A 20,691-nucleotide genomic window follows, 5' to 3' on the forward strand; every position below is an offset into this window, starting at 1 on the left:
TATACCATGTAATTTTTGAATGCAAGTTGAATATTGTAATTTACAAATTCAAACCCTGTTATCACATCAACTAATGATATACAATGTATGCATGATCATGAATCACTTTATCTACTAATAATCACTTTATCACTTGAATTTAGTATGATATTTTTAATCCACCTAACTCTATTTTTAATGTATCATTTAAATATAAAAACTTTTACTTAGTTTAAGTGTTCAACACGTGTTAGTAAATATTAAAAAGATAAAAAAATTTATAATCAAATAACATCATGCATTTTATTTATTATAATGTTAATTCACAAGTTTTCTCATTCCATCATCATCATAATTGATTAGTATTATATATTTCTGTCATTAGTGCATACTTTACATCCTTCACAAGTAGTCCAAATTTGGTACTATTGAATCCATCCTGCATTAGTAAGTATTTTCTTAGTATAAAAAAAAAAGGGAAAATACTATTTAGTAGTAAGGTTATCAAAAGAATTTCTGATTGGGCGGTTACTTTGCGATATTGTGCCAAATCTTTGAACTTTGCAGACTTGCTTTATAATTTGTTTTCTACTTAATTACATGATTGATTTAACCTAATAGTGCAACGGTATGATATTGACACTCCTTTATTGGAAATTACACCGTATAAATAGGTTTATATATATATATATACCGTGCGTGTTATGAATTTTTTTTGAGAATTTGTATCATTTAATGATGCTATGTGAATGGCTAGAAAAATATGATAGAAAAGACAACCATGATACAAAAAGATATTCTTTCATCTCCTAATTGGCTTCTTCATATTCACACGTTTATAATATTTTTAGATTCTATTACAAAAATTCATATTTTGAAACAACTTAAAATCATAAATTTTGGAGGAAAAGGTTTGAGAAATGTTATGTCTCAACTTACTTCAATCTTTTAACTTATATACACAGATAATATATTTCAATGTATGATTGCAATTTATATAAGTTTTTAAAAAGCTAATATGATAGGGTAAAATTATTTTATATTGTCAATTTATAAAAGTTAAAATCTTACGTAATAGTAGCTCGTTTGAAGATGAGAAGTTTCTTTAAAAAGATCTTCTTGAACATCCCATGTGTTAGAGCTTCTGCATGAAACTTGAATACTTCCTTTGCTTCCAATTTGGCATAGATATAATTGTGAAGGGGAGAAAGCTCTAGTAATACTTGCCATGAAAGATAATTTCTTATAAATATTTTGTAGAGTATTTTGTTTGATGGAATAACAATTGGAACCCTCTATTTATAATAATAGCTACATATAACATAATAAGTGTACGTTAAGGTATTGGAAGATTCTTGAAAAATTTTATATGTGATTGGGAGTATTTTGTATTTTTTTTAAACTTTTGGAGCTCACTTAAAATTCTAACAAATAAACTAGAAATGTTTTCATTGATCATTCCACCAAAATCGAACTTTGATTTGCAACATTTTTCACTCCTTGATCTACAAAATTCAAGCCCAATTTTATTTCTTCATAATTGTCATGATTATTGAATTTGAAAGAGCGTCGCAGTAATTTCTTGCAATTTATTAATAGCTATGGTATGAATATTTATCATTGAGATAAAGTTGTATGTTTGAAACAATAATTAATTTTTATTATATGATTTTATTATGGTCATGGTGTGGCTAGTTAAATATCTTTTTGATTTTCTGTAATAAATTCTTTAGTGCTATTCCAAAAAAGGACGAAAAATAGTGGTTAAAAAATCAGACTATTTTAGGTAGACCCTACATTGACATTTAATTTTTTAAGGTATAAAAGAATTCAAATATACATCCAACTATGATTAAATTTCACCTATACAAATTTACAATAATATGAAATTATCTAAGATTAATTATTTATTGATTTCCAAAAGTTGATTATTATAATTATTTTTTCTAAAGAAGTTGATCTAATGAGGTCGGTATTTATATTTATTTTTTTAATAAATATCTCGATTTGGTCAAAAATAATTCTTTTTCATCAATGATACCAGCCTCCATGAGGTCGAGTTTTATCGACTTCCATTGGAAAGGAGTTGAATTCCCTTCCAAGATCAACTAATATTGCGGTTTTCTTTTTGAAATTTTTTGGAAGTAGTTTTTAATTTTTTAATTTTTTACCCTTCCTAGGAGCTCCCACCCCTTTTTGCTCCCTTGGTGACTCGAACTCGCAACCTTTGGGTTGGAAGTGATGGGTGCTTACCATCCGAGCAACTCCCTCTCATCTTTTTTGGAAGTAGTTATTTCGTAAGAAATTACTAAAAATTGTTTTTTTTTTTGTTTAGAACGGAGGAATTTTATTTATGATAATTAAGGATCATCCAATAAGTATATTTATCATAGAATTTATGATTCAATTCCTATAAATATTTTTTTTATAATGATGTTTTACTTTTAGAGTGAATATTGTTAATAATTAATTGAATCTAAAAATAATATTGATTACTGTTGAAAATGGTGTTTCTCAGGAAATTATTTCTCCTGAAATAGTGAAGGAGATGAAAGAAACAATTCAAAATGGCACAAATAATTTGCCTCCAAAATCAAATTATTTGGACACGTGTGAGTTCAGTAGGAAACAAAGAGAATAATGTGCTGGCAATATCTTGGCCATCTGATTAAATTCCCTTACAACTGTATATATAGAATTAGAACTAGTATAATTACGTCAGGTTGTTATTTTCCTAAGCAATAACCTTTAAACACCTGTATAGGAAAATGTTTTCTTTCTTTTATTCTTTGTAATCCTAGACTTGTATAAATAGAGAAGCAATGAAGGCAATAAGATCATCAGAAAATTTCCCAATTTCATCTTTTATTATTTTACAGTTCAAGAACTTTTTTATTTCTGTCTTTCTTTATGGTATCAGAGCAAGAAGATTCTTCTTCTATGGACAACACTATTGTTACTCCATCATTCCAGGGGGCTGGATCCTCTTCTATGGATCCAGCAACCCTATACCTTCACCCTTCAGATTTTCCTGGAATGTCAGTTGTGAATTCCAAATTTGAGGGTAGAGGTTATGCTGGTTGGAAAAGGTCCATACTAATTGTTCTTTTAACCAAGAATAAGTTAGGCTTTATTGATGGAGGCTGCAAAGCTCCTTTTTCTACATCTCCCAACTATCCTCTTTGGAACAGATATAACGATATGGTAACCTCATGGTTACTGAATTCCCTTTCTAAAGAGATAGCTGAGTCTGTCATCTACTCGAAATCTGCTCAAGATTATGGCAGGATCTTGAGGACAGGTTTGGTCAGCCCAATGAGGCCAAGTTATATCACCTGCAAAAGGAATTAAGTGACTTAGAACAAGGGGCTAATCACATAGCAACATATTATACAAAGATTAAGAGCTTGTGGGATGAACTTGATATTTTGAATGTCAAAAATTGTTACTCTTGTATCTGCACTTGTGAGGGTAATTCAAGTCTGCTAAGTCCCTCAAAGATAAAAGGTTGATACAGTTTTTGATGGGTTTGAATGATACTTATTCCCCTGCTAGGAGTAACATGTTGATGATTAATCATCTTTCCTCTGTTAGCCTTGCTTATTCTCTTCTTATGCAAGATGAGCAACAAATGAAAGCTTTTATCAACTCTCAGTTCCCAGGAAACTTAGCCTCTTTCTTGGCTTCTGGTCTTAACAGTCCATCACAATATAAAGGTAAGGAAAAGGGAAAGAAGAATACTACAATTTGTTCATTTTGTAAGAAGCTTGGTCATACAGTGGACAAATGCTAAAGAGTCATTGGCTTCCCAATTGATTTCAAATTCGTTAAGACAAGAAAGGGACAGGGGACTCTAAGGAGAAATGCTACTTTTACTTCTGCAGAAAATGGGGGGGATAACCATTTTCCTATAAAAACTAGCTCTGGAATTAATCAGCTCTCTCAGGATCAGTTCTCTCAGTTGGTTCATCTCCTCAACTAAGTGCACTATCTTCAGATGTTACAGCTAATTATGCTGGTAAAGGTTCACATCAACCTATCTCCTGCCTTATAGCCCTTAATTCTATTCACTGGATCTTAGATTCAAGGGATACTGAACATCTTTCTTTTGAAATTTCTATGTTCATGAATCTTAGACCATTACCTGCTCCTATCAATATCAATTTACCCAATTCTACTAAGGTCAAAGCCACTTATACATAATATCCTTTATGTCCCTTTTTTCAAGATTAATTTATTGTCTGTTCACAAGTTGTCTACACAACTGAAATATCTCTTAATCTTTTCTTCTACTGGATGTATTTTACAGGGCCCTTCAGTGCAGAGCCGAATAGTTCGTGGTGAAGTTAGAGATGGATTGTACCAGCTCGAATCTACAAATTTCCCTTCAAAGCAAACTTTCAAGAATAGTGCAACTAGTGCACTATCTTCTACTATAGTTCCTGTTTCTAGTTATGTTCATCACGAATGAATCAGATGTAAAGCTTTGGCACAATCTTCTAGGGTATTTGCCCATTTCTGCAATGAAAAATATCAACTATTTTAGTTTTGAATTTTAATATTCTTTTGTTGTGTGTCCATTGGCAAGACAATCCAAACTTCCTTTTCCCATCAATATTATCAAAACAAAAGCTATTTTGATTTAATTCACATAGATATTGGGGGTCTTACAAATCCACTACTTATAATGGATATAATTATTTTTGACAATAGTGGATGACTTTAGCAGAGCCACTTGGACCTATCTTCTGAAAACTAAGAGCAATGCCTTTCCTATGTTACAATATTTTTTAGCCATGACAAAAAAAAACTCAATACCTCTGTGAAAACAATAAGGTCTGATAATGCTCTTGAGTTAGGAAAAAGTGAAGTTGCAACTGCTTTTCTCAATTCTAAAGGGATTATTCACCAAACTTCTTGTGTAGCTACCCCCAACAAAATGGAGTAGTTGAGAGAAAACATCGACATCTTTTAGAAACTTTCGAGCTCCTTTATTTCAATCAGGTCCTCCTATTAATTTTTGGGGTGAATGTCTTTTGACTGCCACATTTCTCATCAACAGATTTCCTTCAAGAGTTTTACGAGGTAAGACTCCTTATGATCTTCTGTTTGGACATTCACCTTCTTATCATTCTCTAAAAAGTTTTGGTTGTCTTTGTTATGCCTCCACCCTGTCACATCATAGATTCAAATTTGACCCAATTGTTAATACTTGTATTTTTATAGGATATCCTTATGGTCAAAAAGGTTTTAAACTCTTCAATTTACTTTTCAAAAAGATTATGGTTTCAAGAGATGTTCATTTTTGTGAGTCTATGTTTCCATTTGTTACTCCTCTTCAGTCTCCTAATTCATCACCTATATTTTCTAGTCCTGATTCCCAACATACTTCTGATATTTTCCCAACACCTAGCCCAGTTATTTCATCTGATTTTTCTAATCAATATTTTCCTGCAGATTTAAAAGAAGCTAGTATAGTCCCTCTTGATTGCATCAAACCACAATCTGCTAATCAGATTCCTAGTGGTTCTACGTCTATTCATGATGTTATTTCACCCCCTTTACTAACTCCTAATCTTGCTCCTCCAAGAAGATTCACAAGGGATCACAGGAAGCCTTCTTATTTGAATGACTATATGTGCAATGCAGTGTTTTTGACTAATCTTACAACCTTTTATTTTACTTCCCATATTAGTCATGTCATTTATCCTTTTTCAGTTTTATCCTCCACAAATCAACAGGTTGTCAACTCTATTTCTACCATTTGTGAACCTACTAGCTTTGCATAAGCTGCTCAGCACCTAGGCTGGCAGCAAGCTATGGCATCTAAATTTGAAGCTTTGGAAGCTAACAAAACTTGGGATGTGGTGTTGTTGCCAAAAGGGATGAAAGTCCTTCCTTGCAAGTGGATTTATAAAGTCAAGCAAAAATTTGATGGGAGTCTTGAACGACTAAAGGCGAGATTGGTTGTTAGGGGTGACATCCAACAAGAAGGAGTGATTTTAATGAAACTTTTTCTCCCGTAGTTAGGATGACTACCATTAGGTGTAGTTTAGCTATTGCAGTGAGAGAAGGTTGAGCAATCTCTCAATTAGTTGTTAATAATGATTTTTTGCATGGTGATCTTCAAGAGAAAGTTTACATGAAGTTTCCCCCTGGTATGCCTTCTCCTAGTTCAGCTCATGTTTGCAAGCTTAAAAAATCACTTTATGGACTTCGACAATCTTCTCATCAATGGTATGCTAAGCTCACCACTGCCCTCAACTATAAAGGGTTCATTTCCTCTCTTAATGACTACTCATTATTTTTTAAGAAAGATGGAGATTCTATTTCAATTGTCGCAGTGTATGTTGACGACATAATTCTTACAGGAAACAATGTCTCGGAGTTGAATCATTTCTTGATGATGAATTCAAAATCAAAGATTTAGGGGACTTACATTTTTTTCTAGGATTGGAAATTTTGAGAGAATCACATGGGATGATCATCATTCAACGCAAATACACTTTAGAGCTTTTATCAAAATACGATTGTTCTCATCTCCCTCTTGTGCCATCTCCTCTTGACCCTGCATAGAAATTAGGGGCTGATGTAGGAGATTTGTCAACATATCCTACTTGCTATCGAAGGCTCATAGGTGAGCTAAATTAATTACCTTACTCACAATTGTCCTGATATTTCATATTCAGTGCAGTATTTGTCGCAATTTATGCAAAATCGAGATTACCTCATTATTCAGCTGCTATAAGAGTTCTTCGATATATTCGAGCTAATCCCAATCAAGGACTATTTTTGCGAGCTGATCCTTCGCTTAAATTGATTGTTTTTTGAGATGCTGATTGAGGTTCTTGCATTGACTCACGAAGATCTGTTAGTGGATTTTTTATTACCCTTGGTAGTTCTCCAATTTCATGGGAATCGAAGAAACAAACTTTTGTTTCCCTCTCTTCAGCAGAAGCTGAATATCGATCTATGCGTCGGGTTGTTGCTGAATTAACCTGACTTAACCGCCTTCTTGTTGATTTGGGTTCTCCGTCGAAACTTTCAATTCCGATTCATTCTAATAGCCAAGCAACCATTCACATAGCTCGAATTTCAATTTTTCATGAGAGAACCAAAGATGTGGAGCTTGATTGCTACTTTGTCCGACAACAATTTCTTGCAGGTCTCATTTCTTTGTCATACGTTCCGGCTACTTCTCAACTGGCCGATCTTTTTACCAAACCTCTTTCTGGGCCCTCGCATCACACCATTATTAGCAAGTCGGGCCTCTCTTCAATCCCCTCCAACTTGAAGGGGGTGTTGAAAATGGTGTTTCTCAGGAAATTATTTCACCTGAAATAGTGAAGGGGATGAAAGAAACAATTCAAAATGGCACAAATAATTTGCCTCAACACGTGTGAGTTTTGTAGGAAATAAAGAGAATAATGTACTGGCCATATCTTGGTCATCTGATTAAATTCCCTTACAGCTGTATAAATAGGATTAGAACTAGTACAATTACGTTACGTTGTTATTTTCCTAAGCAATAACCTTTAGACACCTGTATAGGAAAATGTTTTCTTTCTTTTATTTTTTGTTATCCTAAACTTGTATAAATAGAGGAGCAATGAAGGCAATAAGATCATCAGAAAATTTTCCAATTTCATCTTTCATTATTTTACAGTTCAAGAACTTTTTTTATTTCTGTCTTTCTTTAATTACTGAATGAAGAAATAAGTAAAATAAAAGAATGTCAACATAGAGGACAAGTGTGAGACATATTTACAACAATTTTTTGCACATAAGTATCACGTGTTAGTGACGACCATACTTTTAGTGAAGTGGTTCAAAAAATACTAAAGTAAGCCTACGATAAATAAATTATATATTTTTTTAACAAAAAGATTTGAACATGTCAAATCTACCTAGCTTCGCCCTAGTATGCAATGGTTAATCTCTGTAACATGCTTCTATCAAAGCAGTAAAACTCGACCATCGTCTCAGTGAAGTAGCTCATAGATATAGAATACGAACGATTGAGAGTTCTTGCTAAAAAAAGGTAGGATTGTTTGCAATCGAACTGAATAATACAAATTGAAAAAAAAGTTATTTATTTATTGATAATGAATTATTGGTTTAGTAGTTTAGATAACAGTTTTTATTTTTTTAATTATCAATTTTTAACGGTTTAAGATTTTTTCTTAGTAGGTTAACCATAACCTGATAGTAAATTAATAAATTATATTTATCATTCGATATATAAAGTCTTTGACTTAGGGTTTAGTTTCATACTTTTATTTTTGGTTGTCTCAAACTCTCAATTATTTTACAATGTATTAGTGTTTGCTTTTGAGCAAGATGCAATCTATCAACTCATGTACTTGATTCATTTGGTTTGTCACCTTGATTCTAAGTGATCTTCAATGATTATTTGGTTTAATAGATTATGTTGGTTATGAAAGTTAGACCAATATTATAATGATCAATAATCAATAAATTAATATTTTAATCATTGTATAACAATTTAAAATGTCTATAAATTGATAATCAACAAATTAAATTGATAAATTTCAAAATCGAATCGAATCGACGAGCGCAATTACTTACCTCACATTTGTGGTGGGCACAACTTCGAGGTAGGGGTGGTGGCCCAAACTCTGCAATACTATCTCTAGCTATTAATATCCACAAATTAAATTGAATCTTATTTTATTTGGACATAAAAATCAACATCAAAATCGACGAGATTACTTGATTTTCGTAAAAAAATTGAAGGACTTTGTCGATTTTCTTAATTTTAGAATAATTTTGATTTGCTTAATCTTTCAAAATCCTTAAATTTGTCACATTGGAAATATTTAATTTTTTTTAGCAGGGTAAGTTTTTATACTGTTAAAATGTGACAAATTTTCACTAATAAGAATCTAAAAATCAAATCAATAAAATTTATATCTAAAATAAGTATATAATTTCATATATATATATATATATATATGAGTCTTCTTTTAATTTGGGATCTTAATTTTAAAAATGTAACGAATTCAGTGATGAAAACTTAAATCAATCAAATTTAGATTTTAAATATTTTTTTCATAATAATATATTCATTTTCTCAATTTCTGAATACGCCAACTCCGTATAAATTTCTCCGGAATTTTAACAACCTAACTATTATGGTCACATCACACACGTATAGGTTTCAAAGGTAATGTTTATACAAGTTCCATTCAAGTTGGGTCTACTGCCAGAATAAATAAAATAATATTTTTTTTTAATTTAAAATTTTTAATTATTTTTCTTTAACAACATTAATCTCTCCTCACATATATTAGAGCAAAAACGTAAAAATGTTAGAAATACTTAAATCTATCTTAATTTTTAAAAATAATAAGTATTTAGGATCAATTATTTTTAGTAATCATGATAAATAAAATGAACAGGAAGAAACAATACTTTAGGTAGGCACATCGTCTTACCGACACTAACAAGTACTTCCTTTCATTCACTTTTACTTATTCGTAATTTTTAAAATAGATTTTGATTTTTATTTGTGACTTTTAACATATCAAGAAATTAAATATAATTTTTATATAGTTCACACTTAGCAGTAATTATTTATTTTTTAAAATTATTTTTATTTCTACAACATTCAAAATTGACAAATAAAAATGAAAAAAAAATTAACAACCAACAATTTGAAGGCATTGAGAAATGTCACTTTATTCTTCTCCCATCACACAGTTCAAAATATCATGTTGGTCTAACTTTAGTTATCTAAAAATCGTACATAATTCACTGAACTCCTTTCTTGGTTAATCAACTATTTCAAAGTTTTTAAAATTATTTTGATTTATTCTTATAAAATATCCCAACTACCCCTTTTGATTTGTCTCTTCCTGGACAAAGAAAAATATTGTGAACCCTTAACTAATTCACTATATAAGAGTAATTTTATATTGAAAGAAGGTGTTTTTTAGGTAGGTCGAGTTTTGAACTCTTCAACAATTTAGAGTTGTTCAAATTATACGATGTTGTTAATCTCATGTTATATTTTGAAAGGGGTGAGTCAAGACTCAAGATATCTACTGTTGGATCAGTGTAACTCATGTCGCAGTGAGTTTTAATCTCCTTAGAGAGAATACGATCGTTTTGTTTTTTCAACTGTAATTTACTTTAATTTGTGATACATATATCAATATATTTTATTCATAGACAAGCAAAGAAAAACATAACAAGTAAAATGGTCCAAAAATAATAATATATTATAAAGTTTAAAATATTTTTAAACATAGCAAGGTATCATTTTTCCAGTAAAAAAAACTTAAAAGAAAATAGTGAAAGATGGCTAATTCCAACTATAGCTCAATAGCAAACTTCTATTATAGTTTTCTACTAGTCATGGAAGTATGTAAAGCTATTTGATTGATAATATATAAAGTCATCCACAAAGCCAATTGGTTTAGGTGTTAAATAGATATCAAATGGAAATTAAAGTATAGTTTTTGTTGAAAGTATATATAGTGATTCAAATAATACATCTCATATAAAAAGAAGTTCCAACAATATGTTACCTTGCATCAATATGTTTAGCTTACATCTCAAAATTAGTGTTTAAATATTTTCACGCTCAAAATTCCTCCTAACACAAATCCTACGTATTGCATTGTGGTCCAGTTAAATACACACAAATAGGACTATGTTGTTTTTTGTGGCCAAGCTAGTTGTCTCTTCATATGTTTGTAATTGGCTAAGGTAGTACCAAATGTGTGGTAATTTCTCTTCTTTGTAGATGGAATAATATTTCAACATGGGATCAGACAAAGACATAAGTTAAGTTTCAACATAGTCCATTAGTAAAAAAAAAAGTTTGTACTATCAGAAATTGAGTCCGAAGTCGAAAGGGCAAAAAAGTTTATCAAAAATTTCAAAAAGGCAACAAAATTGATTATAGAACCAATTTTGACGATAGATTAGTGACAAAGTTCATAGGTAATGGTTTTTTAATTGAACTTTTAGTTCCAGTATTGTTTAGTGTTATAAGAACTAAAAGTTCAATAAAAAAAATTTACCGATCAACTTTGTCACTAATCTACCGTCAAATGACTCGTAGTTAATAAAATTATTTGATAATCTATAGCTAAATCATAACTAATTAAATAGAATTAGTGACAGATTTTGTTATTTAGCAACAAAACCGTGTATGTTGCTAATTAATACTCAATGGATATTTATGTTTTATGGACCATATATATTCTCATTTGTTCTACATTATTATGTTTCATGTTCATATATACCTAGGTCCTAGACCTACTAAGTCCATAACTGGGGAGGTTAATCATTTATTAGGGGTGAAGATTAACTATCCAACCTTAATTAATTGGAATTAATTAGTAATATAATCATTTTTGCTGCTTATCCAACCAATCGACGCAAGTATTACAAATTTTGTTTTATTTTAATTCGCAGGAAGGCGCTGATTTTCCTGCGCCTTGCAAGGCGGCTGAGCCTGGTAAGGCACATGGAATTTAGCGCCTTGCGGCGCCCACCCTAATTTAGACGACGTTAATTCAATCGTTTCAAAATTGCCCTTTTGGTTCTAAAAACAATTTTGTTGCCCTTTTGGAATTTTTTATTCTTTTGCTCCTAACTCATCAGAAATTAGTGAAAAATTTATGCTATAGAATATAAGTTTTCAACTCATTTTTACCAAATCAGTTCATCATTAGAAAAATGCATGGTAGAAAACAAATTTTGATTAAACTTGTGGGAAATTCCCTATTTTTTTCCTTATGAAAACATTATTATTTTTCTTTTCTCACCAATTCTCAATCAAAATATTTGAGGGATAGCGACTGAACAATATCCAATGAGAAATTCTGTGGAAAAGTAGTGATTTTAATTTCAAAAAGCGTCACATGTTTAGGTGATGAAAAAAATTCAAACTTGTATGTGAGAAAGCGTATTAATTATAAAACATAATTAAATAAATAAAAGTGTGCTCTCTTTTAACAACTTAAGATTTTTCACCTTAATCTAATTTTTCTATGAAATGATTATACTTCTCATAAAATAGTTACCGGTACTTTCAAAGACCTCCTTCCATATTTGATTTTGTAACACTATCCATCTTTCGTGGTTTATGATGTTATACTTATCTCCTTTATTATATTTTTTTCATAATAATTGTCTTACTTATATATATATATATATATATATATATATATATAAATTATTAATACTAAGTAATTACTCTATTTTTAGGGGAAATATGCAGTTCTATGAAAGTTCCAAAATAAATCACTCATTCAATAATGATTTCATAGGAGGATTTAAAATATCGAAGTTCTAAGTCCCAACATAATATGGGTTTAAAAAGGCAAAGAATGGATTGAATTTAGAAGGGCTTTTTCCAAGGGAGGGGAAGGTTGTCAACCATCTCCGTCTCATATTAGTTGATCATTATAAATTGAAACAAAAAAAAATAGTTTAGATGAATTATAAATAGATTGATATATCTTTAAATAGAGACGCAATAAAAGGATCTTTTAAAATATTCAATGTTTATTTCTTTTGAAATTAGTATAAGTATTTGGACAAGCCATGATGCTATCGATGACCGCAAATTGTTGTTAAACCTAGTCAAAGTAATTATGTGAGTCTCTTTATAATTTTTGTTAATATTGATTTATGTGTATCGTTAATCAATATTTATTATGTATCATTGATTTAGGGGTAAATGACATTTGTTTTTTGTCAAATTTCTTATAAAATTTTATTGAAGAAAAAAATTGTTAGTTAGGATCTAAAAAAAAAATAGGCAAAACGAGGCTCAATCCAAAACAATTCAGATGTAACGAAAAAATCGTAATATATATTTCAATAATAAAATAGTAGGATTTACAATTTAATAATTTTCTTTACTTCCTAATACTGATATATTTTGTTTGATAAAAAGAGGTTGATATGTATCAATGTCATGTTTTATTCTTGAAATAAATATGCCAAGAAATTATTACTATGTTGTTTCTCTTTTGAAGAAGTTTAGAGATGAAGTTGTTTCCTAAGTTAAATTTTAATGATCGCGCAAAATACAGACAAATTTACTAGTTATAATGTGACAGTTGATAAGTTATGTTGTTCGGACTCCTTAAAAAATGTTGTGAGGGTAGGTACGTGTTGAATATTCAAAAGTAATGTATTTTTGGATGATCTGACACAAGTGACCCAATAGCTAGCATAATATAATAACTAGCATTATGATTCATAATTCTGATTGAAAGCTGTGATTCATTACAATCAAATCTCAGAAAGTCTTGAGCCATGTATTATAGACATGTTTACTAAGTCTATAACTAAATAACACAAAAGGTGTGTTTGATATCATATTTTCTCATGTTCGATTGTTCAAAACATATTCCTTTCATACCGAACACACCTAAAATCACTAACATTTCAGCAAAATAGTGAGTAGATATCATCTACCAACTATAACACTAATTGTGACATTGTTTGCAGAAAAATCCTGCTTCTCATTCCATGTTTCTGCATCTTCATGTTTTCTCATTGAGGTATATGTAGGTTGCCTAGGCAAGGGCAATCGTATATTGTCCGTCTCCAACATTAACACGATGGATGATATGCTCGGTCTGTGAACTGCCATGTCTTGTACACAAATTAGTGCTAACTGTATACATCTCAATGCTTCATCATATTGACACTCGTCCCAAATAGAACGGTCTACTAAGTCCATTGGTGTACCTTCATCCCACTTCTGCCATGCCTAAAAAGAAAAAACGTAGAATTGTTGTTAAAAGATTTAACTTCACAACAGATATTGAGAAGTAGTTATTGGACATACATAACCAATAATGCCAGAGTGTTCATTTGAACGAAAACTTGTGTTCCTCCGTCCACAGATGATCTCCAGTAATAGTACACCAAAGCTATAAACATCAGATTTTCCTGAGAACAAGCCTTCCATTGCATATTCAGGAGCCATATATCCGCTGATTTAAGTAAAAACAAAAAAAGAAACGCGTTGATGGAGTTAGTTCTTTGAGCAAGTTAAAAGGTACTCACTCTTAAAGGTATAAAAATCAAATGATACTCACTATGTCCCAACTACTCTATTTGTATTTGCTTCATTTTCATTTCCACCAAATATCCTAGCCATACCAAAGTCTGAAATTTTCGGGTTCATCTCTTCATCTAGCAAAATGTTACTAGCCTTTAAATCCCTATGGATTATTCTGAGTCGCGAATCTCTATGGAGATACAATAGCCCTCGTGCAATCCCTTCAATAATGTTGAAGCGTTTCCTCCAGTCTAATTGAGCTTGCTTAACAGGATCTGTCAAAAATTTATCAACCAAAATAATTGTAAGTGATCAATCTCTCTATCGATGAAATAATTTGTAGCATATTTAGAGTACTAACCAAATAGAAATGAATCTAAACTTCTGTTTGCCATGTACTCGTAAAGAAGCATCTTTTCTTCTCCTTCAATGCAGCATCCCATCAGTCTAACAAGATTTCTATGTTGTAATTTGGCGATTAGCTTGATCTCATTCTTGAATTCCTCCACACCTTGTCCTGACTTTCTTGAAAGTCTCTTCACTGCAATTTCTACGCCACATAGTAGTTTTCCCTAAATAAACAAACATCGACGTTAGTTTAACACAATAATGTCATACTTCTCTATAAAAGTAAGACACGCTTGTCAATTGAATGGAAACCAACCTTGTAGACAGGGCCAAATCCACCTTGTCCCAGCTTGTTTTCGTTAGAAAAGTTGTCGGTAGCTGCTGCTACACCGCTGAAACTGAAGAATATAAGTTCTGAACCACTTCCTTGATGCCCTTCAATACTCAAGTCTCCTGCTCCTGATGTGTTCATAGAAAACTCTCCACTCCTAGTTGGATCGCTTGTCTCCATTTGGTTGATCCTATTGGACACTGAAAATGGGACATTGAAGAAGATATAGGTATATTGCATAACAACAAATGACTGTCGTAAAACACCAGCCTTTCTGAAATCTTACCTCGCGTTTTGGCTTTGTACTTGCATAGTAGAAAAACTACCATACAAACAAGAAAAGCCCCGGCTACCATAACGGATATTACCACAATTTTGACTGTCTTGTTGCTTCCAGCTGTTTCAAGAAAGTTTGTAATAAGAACATCTAAAATGATTATATGAATACCAACAGAAAAGTTAGTACACATTTTTACCAAATTCAGAATCAGCAAGGCGAACATAGAGAGTGTTTCCGCCTTCCTGAAACTGCTGCATATCGACTAAATCTCCAGTCCACATCATGCAATTGATTCCGCTAACAAAAGCATAAGCAGTACATGAACAATTTTCAAGGCACATGCTTCGACACTCATCGATATTTTGTAAATATGCAGTATCAGCAAAATCCGGCAACTTGATTTTCTCAATCTCAAAGAATCCGTCTTTCTTTCCACTAACACTCTTCAAGACACTGTTATTTCCTCTGCATTCCAGTTCTTTCCTCCTAACACACCCTTCTGACCAGTTCCTGGCATTCCACTGCCCCAAATTTTTCGGTACAAATCCAACTAAACAAATGCATTTTTTCAAATATGTGACATCACATTTCGCAAAATTCCCACATAAGTTATACAAGTCACAATCACCTGATGGATGAGACTGTATTATACTCCAGTTTTCGTTATCTTTATCCCACCTTTGTTCCAGCTCGTATCCGGTTGGACTAATATGGAACCTCACCAAATCAGAAGAATCTGCAACAGTGTAAGTGAAGTATAGCTTATCTCCTTCATTGTAAAGCTTGAAACCATGTAGATACTCGGGCTTCATATCTGTAACTCCTGTGAATATGCGTCCATCCCAATATCCACTCCGCCAACGTCTCTTCTCTCCATCCAAGATCACAATTTGTGGTGATCCGCGAGTATTTACTCCTAATGAGTACCTGTTGGAAACGTAATTAAGTAAATAAAAATATGCTCTTTGACTTTGGGATGTCACAAATGCAACATTGTATCCGAACAGACATAGTTCTTAGGTTCGAATCTCACTGCCATCCAATATCAAGGATTCAAGAAGCACGTGAGAGGTCGTGTTAAAAACAAAAGTAAGTTATGAAACACATGTTTTCAACTTAATCTTTTGGATATGCATTACCATATCAGTGCAAGTAGAGTTCTTAGGTTTCGAGTCTCACTATCACCCAATATCAAAGATTCAAGAAACCGTGAGGGATCGTGTTAAAAACAAAATTAAGTAAAGAAAAACATGTTTTCAACTTAATCTTTTCGATAAGATGTCACAAATGCATTACCATATCAGGGCAAGCAAAGTTCGTAGGCTCGAGTCTCCCTACCACCCAATATCAAAAAATCATCACCTTTAATCTATAAAAAGGGGACTGCTACTCACAACTACTAGCTATCCATCCAGCCCACGATAGTGAAGGATCAAAAAAAAAATATTGAATGAGGTCATTAACATTGAATCGTCATAATGAAATCAAATAGTCCTTGACTGACCAACAACCATTATGTCTTTCAACTTCCACGAGTCAAACACGTGAGGGGTTGTGTTCAAAACATAATTACGTAAAATAAAAAAGCACATTCTCAATTAAGCTTTTAAATGAGATGTAACAAACGCAACATGCTATCAGAGAGTCTCACCACCACACATTATATAAAAAATTCATACCAAACGTGAGGGGGCATGTACAAAACAAAATTAAGTATATAAAAGATTTCAGATAAGATGATCACACGATACAAGATTACATACCGTCCAGGTGAAGGATCACTTTCACTAGTCCATGACCTCAAAACTTCATCCAAATAAAATCTCATTTCTGGTAAAAATGTATCTGTAGGATGCTGAAAACTCTGCCACAACTCCTTGTTATTAGCATTAAACATCCTAAGATTTCCATTATCAGAAAGATGTGCTGTACAATTATTATTCATAGCAGTAACATTATTCGTCCACATTAAATCGCCACGACCATTTTTCACCACTAAATTCCCATTTTTCTCAATAGTAAAAACACCATTTTTATCAAAAATTGGTTTATCTCTGTTTGCAATCCAAACAAATGAATTTTTTGGACCATCAACATACCATATACCAACAAACCTTTGATTATTAGAAACATTTGGACTAAAAAATCCCAAATTAAATTTCCTTTTTGGAGAAATTAACATATCACCATCTCTTAAAATTTCCCCTTGACTAATTTTAGATGTACAAGTACAACATAGTAAGTTGATATAAAAAACACTAAACAAGAAAATGTACCAGTTGGAAATAATGATACAACTAGCCATTTCAAGATTGCAAAATTAAAAGAAAAAAATTGTGATTGAAAGAAGAAGGAAAAAAAAATATATTGTAGCATAGAAGAAAGAAGAAATATTTGATGGCTAATTTTGGTAGGCTATGTATGAATTTAATGAAAAAGCCTAGAGAAAGATTGACTTGGCAAAAACAAAATGAGATTTTGTATGTAGTTGAAAAATCTTGATGACCAACTTTCCTTATACCCTACAAGTGCACTTTTGGAATTTATTAAAAACAAATTATATTAAAATAGATCGTATAAATAAATAAAATTAACCATATTTTAACATGTGATTTAAGACGTTAGTTGCCATTTTTTTTAAGGTTAATTGTAGTACACTTTTACTTGTGAATTTTTGCTTGTAATTATCTTTTAAGTGATCTGAAAGATTTTTTTTTTTTTAAAGATTGTGTGGTTTTTATTTTATTGCACCCGAAAGTCTTCTTTTTTTTTTTGTAATATAAAAAGATTATTCAACGTTGTTTAAGTATCAAAGATTGTTACTAAATTATTTTTTCTTGGGAAATGAACGAAAATTTAAAATCACAACAACATACTAAAAAACTTGATTTTGTAAGATAATTGGCTTTTTATGTAAGTATAATATAAGACGTTTCTTTTTTTTTTTCTTCGTAATAACATTCGTTGAAATTGTGACTTTTTTATTGTTACAAAGAATAACTTGTTGACTTTTAATAGTACTTTAAAATTAAAATTGAATGACCATCTATAAAATGAATTTAATTATCTGATTATATAAAATAGTAACTTTTTTATATATTATTGGTATATAGAAGTTAATATGAAAGATGAGTCATCAGGTCAAGAAGAGAGACAGATTTTATGCACTTTAATATCAACTAGTACTATTTTAACCAAAGAAAAAATAAAAAGGGGTCAACTAGTATTATTATTCTTAAAACGATCTTGCAGACAAAAATAGATGACCACGTGTTAATTTCAATTTTCGTAAAAATAAAATAAAATGCGTTGCACATAATTGAACCTTTTTTTTTCGCCTACCGTCCTTCCCCATTGAACAAATAATGATTAGATAGAGACGCTTTATCTAACGATATAAATTCGTCTAAAAAAAGAAAATTAATTAAAGAGTTATTTAAATATAGAAGATTTGATATCTAGTTATTCTGAATTTTGGGAAGAAAATATTTTCTAGATTATACTAATGATGAGGTTTTCTTTTATTATTTTACCTTATTTGTATTTTAAGATATAAAAAAAATTGTTAAATATTTACTTTATTGAGCGAAAGCAAATTCAGGAGCTTAAGTCTATTGATTCAACGTTTAAAAGTTTCAAAAGAAGACAAGTTGAAGTATGGTGTGATTTACCCCTGGTATAAAATTATCGTTGCAAGATGTTTTAAGCTAAGGTCGATCTCATATCTGAATTTACTCTAAAATATAGTTCAAATCACATCAATCTCTCTCGGATTTTGTAAATAGACTCATCTCGGTGTTTTCAATGAATTCGACTTCCACTTTAAAAAATGCATGGAATAAATTTATAATTTACCTAGTAACTTGTAACTAAAATTGTTAGGCTAATTGCTAGTATATATTTTCTAATAGTTGTATATATTCTAACGTGATATTATAATCAGTGGAAACGCCGTTAACTTTAGTCTTAATCTTCCTTTTTTTTTTTTTTTGCTCATAATTATTCTTACAAAATAATCTACTAGCAACTTGGAATGATTGTGTTTTTAGTTTCTTTTTTTCTACACAATTTGTTAGTCAAAAACTAGAGTTCATATTGAATATCATATGACTTGCTGTTGATAAATTAATTATGTTCTGAAAATGACATTTATTTTCATACTTTTAATTTTATTTTCTTGAAGTTGATTGGCTGAAGATGTTGATCTACACAAAATTCTATGTCAAGTTATGTTTTTGTGTTCACATTAGATTATGCTCGATTGACTATATGATTTGTTGCATGCATTACATGATTTCTAAGAAGAAGTTTGTTTAAAAAAAATATCCTTTGGATTTGAATTTTCTTTTAACATAAGAATGTAGGTATCTTATTGGTAGAATTTTTATTAGAAAGAAACCTCATAACTATTACTAACGATTTATTTATATCAAGTCAAAAGATAGAAATTAAAGATAAGAAGGGTAAGTTTTATAAGAAATGAGCATCATATATTTTTTATAATTTGCCCTTTTACCAAGTCTACCAGATAGAAAATGATAGAGGGCCAACTATCGTTGCCTTGCACGAAAATTTCTATATGTCTAGCCAGTTCCAAACATTCTTTTTTACCTAAAAGGGCGTTTAACTCATTATATATATTGTCAGCTTATTGTTTTTTTACTCGTAACTTCAGTTTAAATTTATTATTCTTAAAGGAGCAAACAATAAAAATTAGGGATTTAACATAATTCAATGACTTAGCCCAAATTGTAAGAAGTATTCAAAATCCAGAAACATAAATTACTTAGATTCGTCTTTTCAAAGGAGAAGACATTAGGGTAAGCGCACAAATAGTTGATTTTGAGATTACAATTTAAGTCACATTATTATTCGTAGTATATTAAATTTACAAATTTAGCTACATAAATCGCATATATCTAAAGTTCAGTTGAATAAATATTTGTTAATAAGCTTAAATTTGAAACATCGTACAAACCCTTTTTAAAAAGAAACAGCAACATTGACAACTTGTTTAATTTTATCTGTATTTGCCAAAATTGATATAAATCAAGGACATGTCATCCTTCTCATTCTCCAAAGAAAGTAAATCGCGATGAAAGAATTTCACCATTCAATCAAAAAGGGAACATATTTTCTAAATTATAATTAACCTATTTTTTGTGTATATTAAATTCAAGTGAATCAAATATTTGAGTCACCCGTTTGTCACTCCTAATTACAAGGCTCATGAAACGTGTGTTGTGTGAAATATGAGTAGTATTATATTGGTACAATGCTTGTGGTTATGAATTGATGACAAAACAGTGATGTAACACATGTTTTGTTATTATTATATTATAGAAGAGTCTAGGAATGACTACCAATGTTCCAATAAGATTACTACTAATGTCCAATATATTTATAAAATATATAAGTGGGCCCCACCACCTTCCACTTAAATACTACATATTATATATTATTAATTACTATACTATAAATCACTACTAATATCCAATATATTTATCAAACTATATAAGTGGACCCCACCACCTTCCACTTAAATACTACATATTATATATTAATTACTATACTATAAATGACTTAAATACTCCATATTATTTATTACAATAATTAACAATTTTTTGACACTTTAAATTCTATCAATGCCATATAAATTAGGATAAAAAACCTAACATATAATATTTAAATATATTT

The 20,691-nt window shown here is 30.7% G+C and overlaps 1 protein-coding gene across 1 annotated transcript; it reads right to left on the reverse strand.

Annotated features, from left to right (window-relative positions):
* Positions 1-13,435: 13,435 nt before the first annotated feature.
* On the reverse strand, positions 13,436-17,299 carry LOC125865397 (G-type lectin S-receptor-like serine/threonine-protein kinase B120). Its single transcript, XM_049545591.1, has 8 exons — positions 16,758-17,299; positions 15,191-15,921; positions 15,001-15,111; positions 14,700-14,914; positions 14,397-14,607; positions 14,073-14,310; positions 13,820-13,967; positions 13,436-13,741 (listed from the first exon to the last, which is right to left on the reverse strand). Exons 1-8 carry the CDS (start codon positions 17,297-17,299, stop codon positions 13,436-13,438), a joined length of 2,502 nt encoding a protein of 833 aa, XP_049401548.1.
* Positions 17,300-20,691: the final 3,392 nt, after the last annotated feature.

This window comes from Solanum stenotomum, chromosome 5 (genome assembly GCF_019186545.1).
Source record: "Solanum stenotomum isolate F172 chromosome 5, ASM1918654v1, whole genome shotgun sequence".
In the NCBI taxonomy this organism is placed as follows: domain Eukaryota; kingdom Viridiplantae; phylum Streptophyta; class Magnoliopsida; order Solanales; family Solanaceae; genus Solanum; species Solanum stenotomum.

Bases quoted from the DNA above. Each gene is read 5' to 3' on its own strand.
- LOC125865397 (XM_049545591.1), bottom strand. From the start codon at position 17,299: ATGGCTAGTTGTATCATTATTTCCAACTGGTACATTTTCTTGTTTAGT. The intron at 13,968-14,072 runs GTGAGTATCATT...TACTTAAATCAG, and splicing joins AATAGAGTAGTTGGGACATA to CGGATATATGGCTCCTGAAT. The intron at 13,742-13,819 runs GTATGTCCAATA...TTTTCTTTTTAG, and splicing joins ACTCTGGCATTATTGGTTAT to GCATGGCAGAAGTGGGATGA.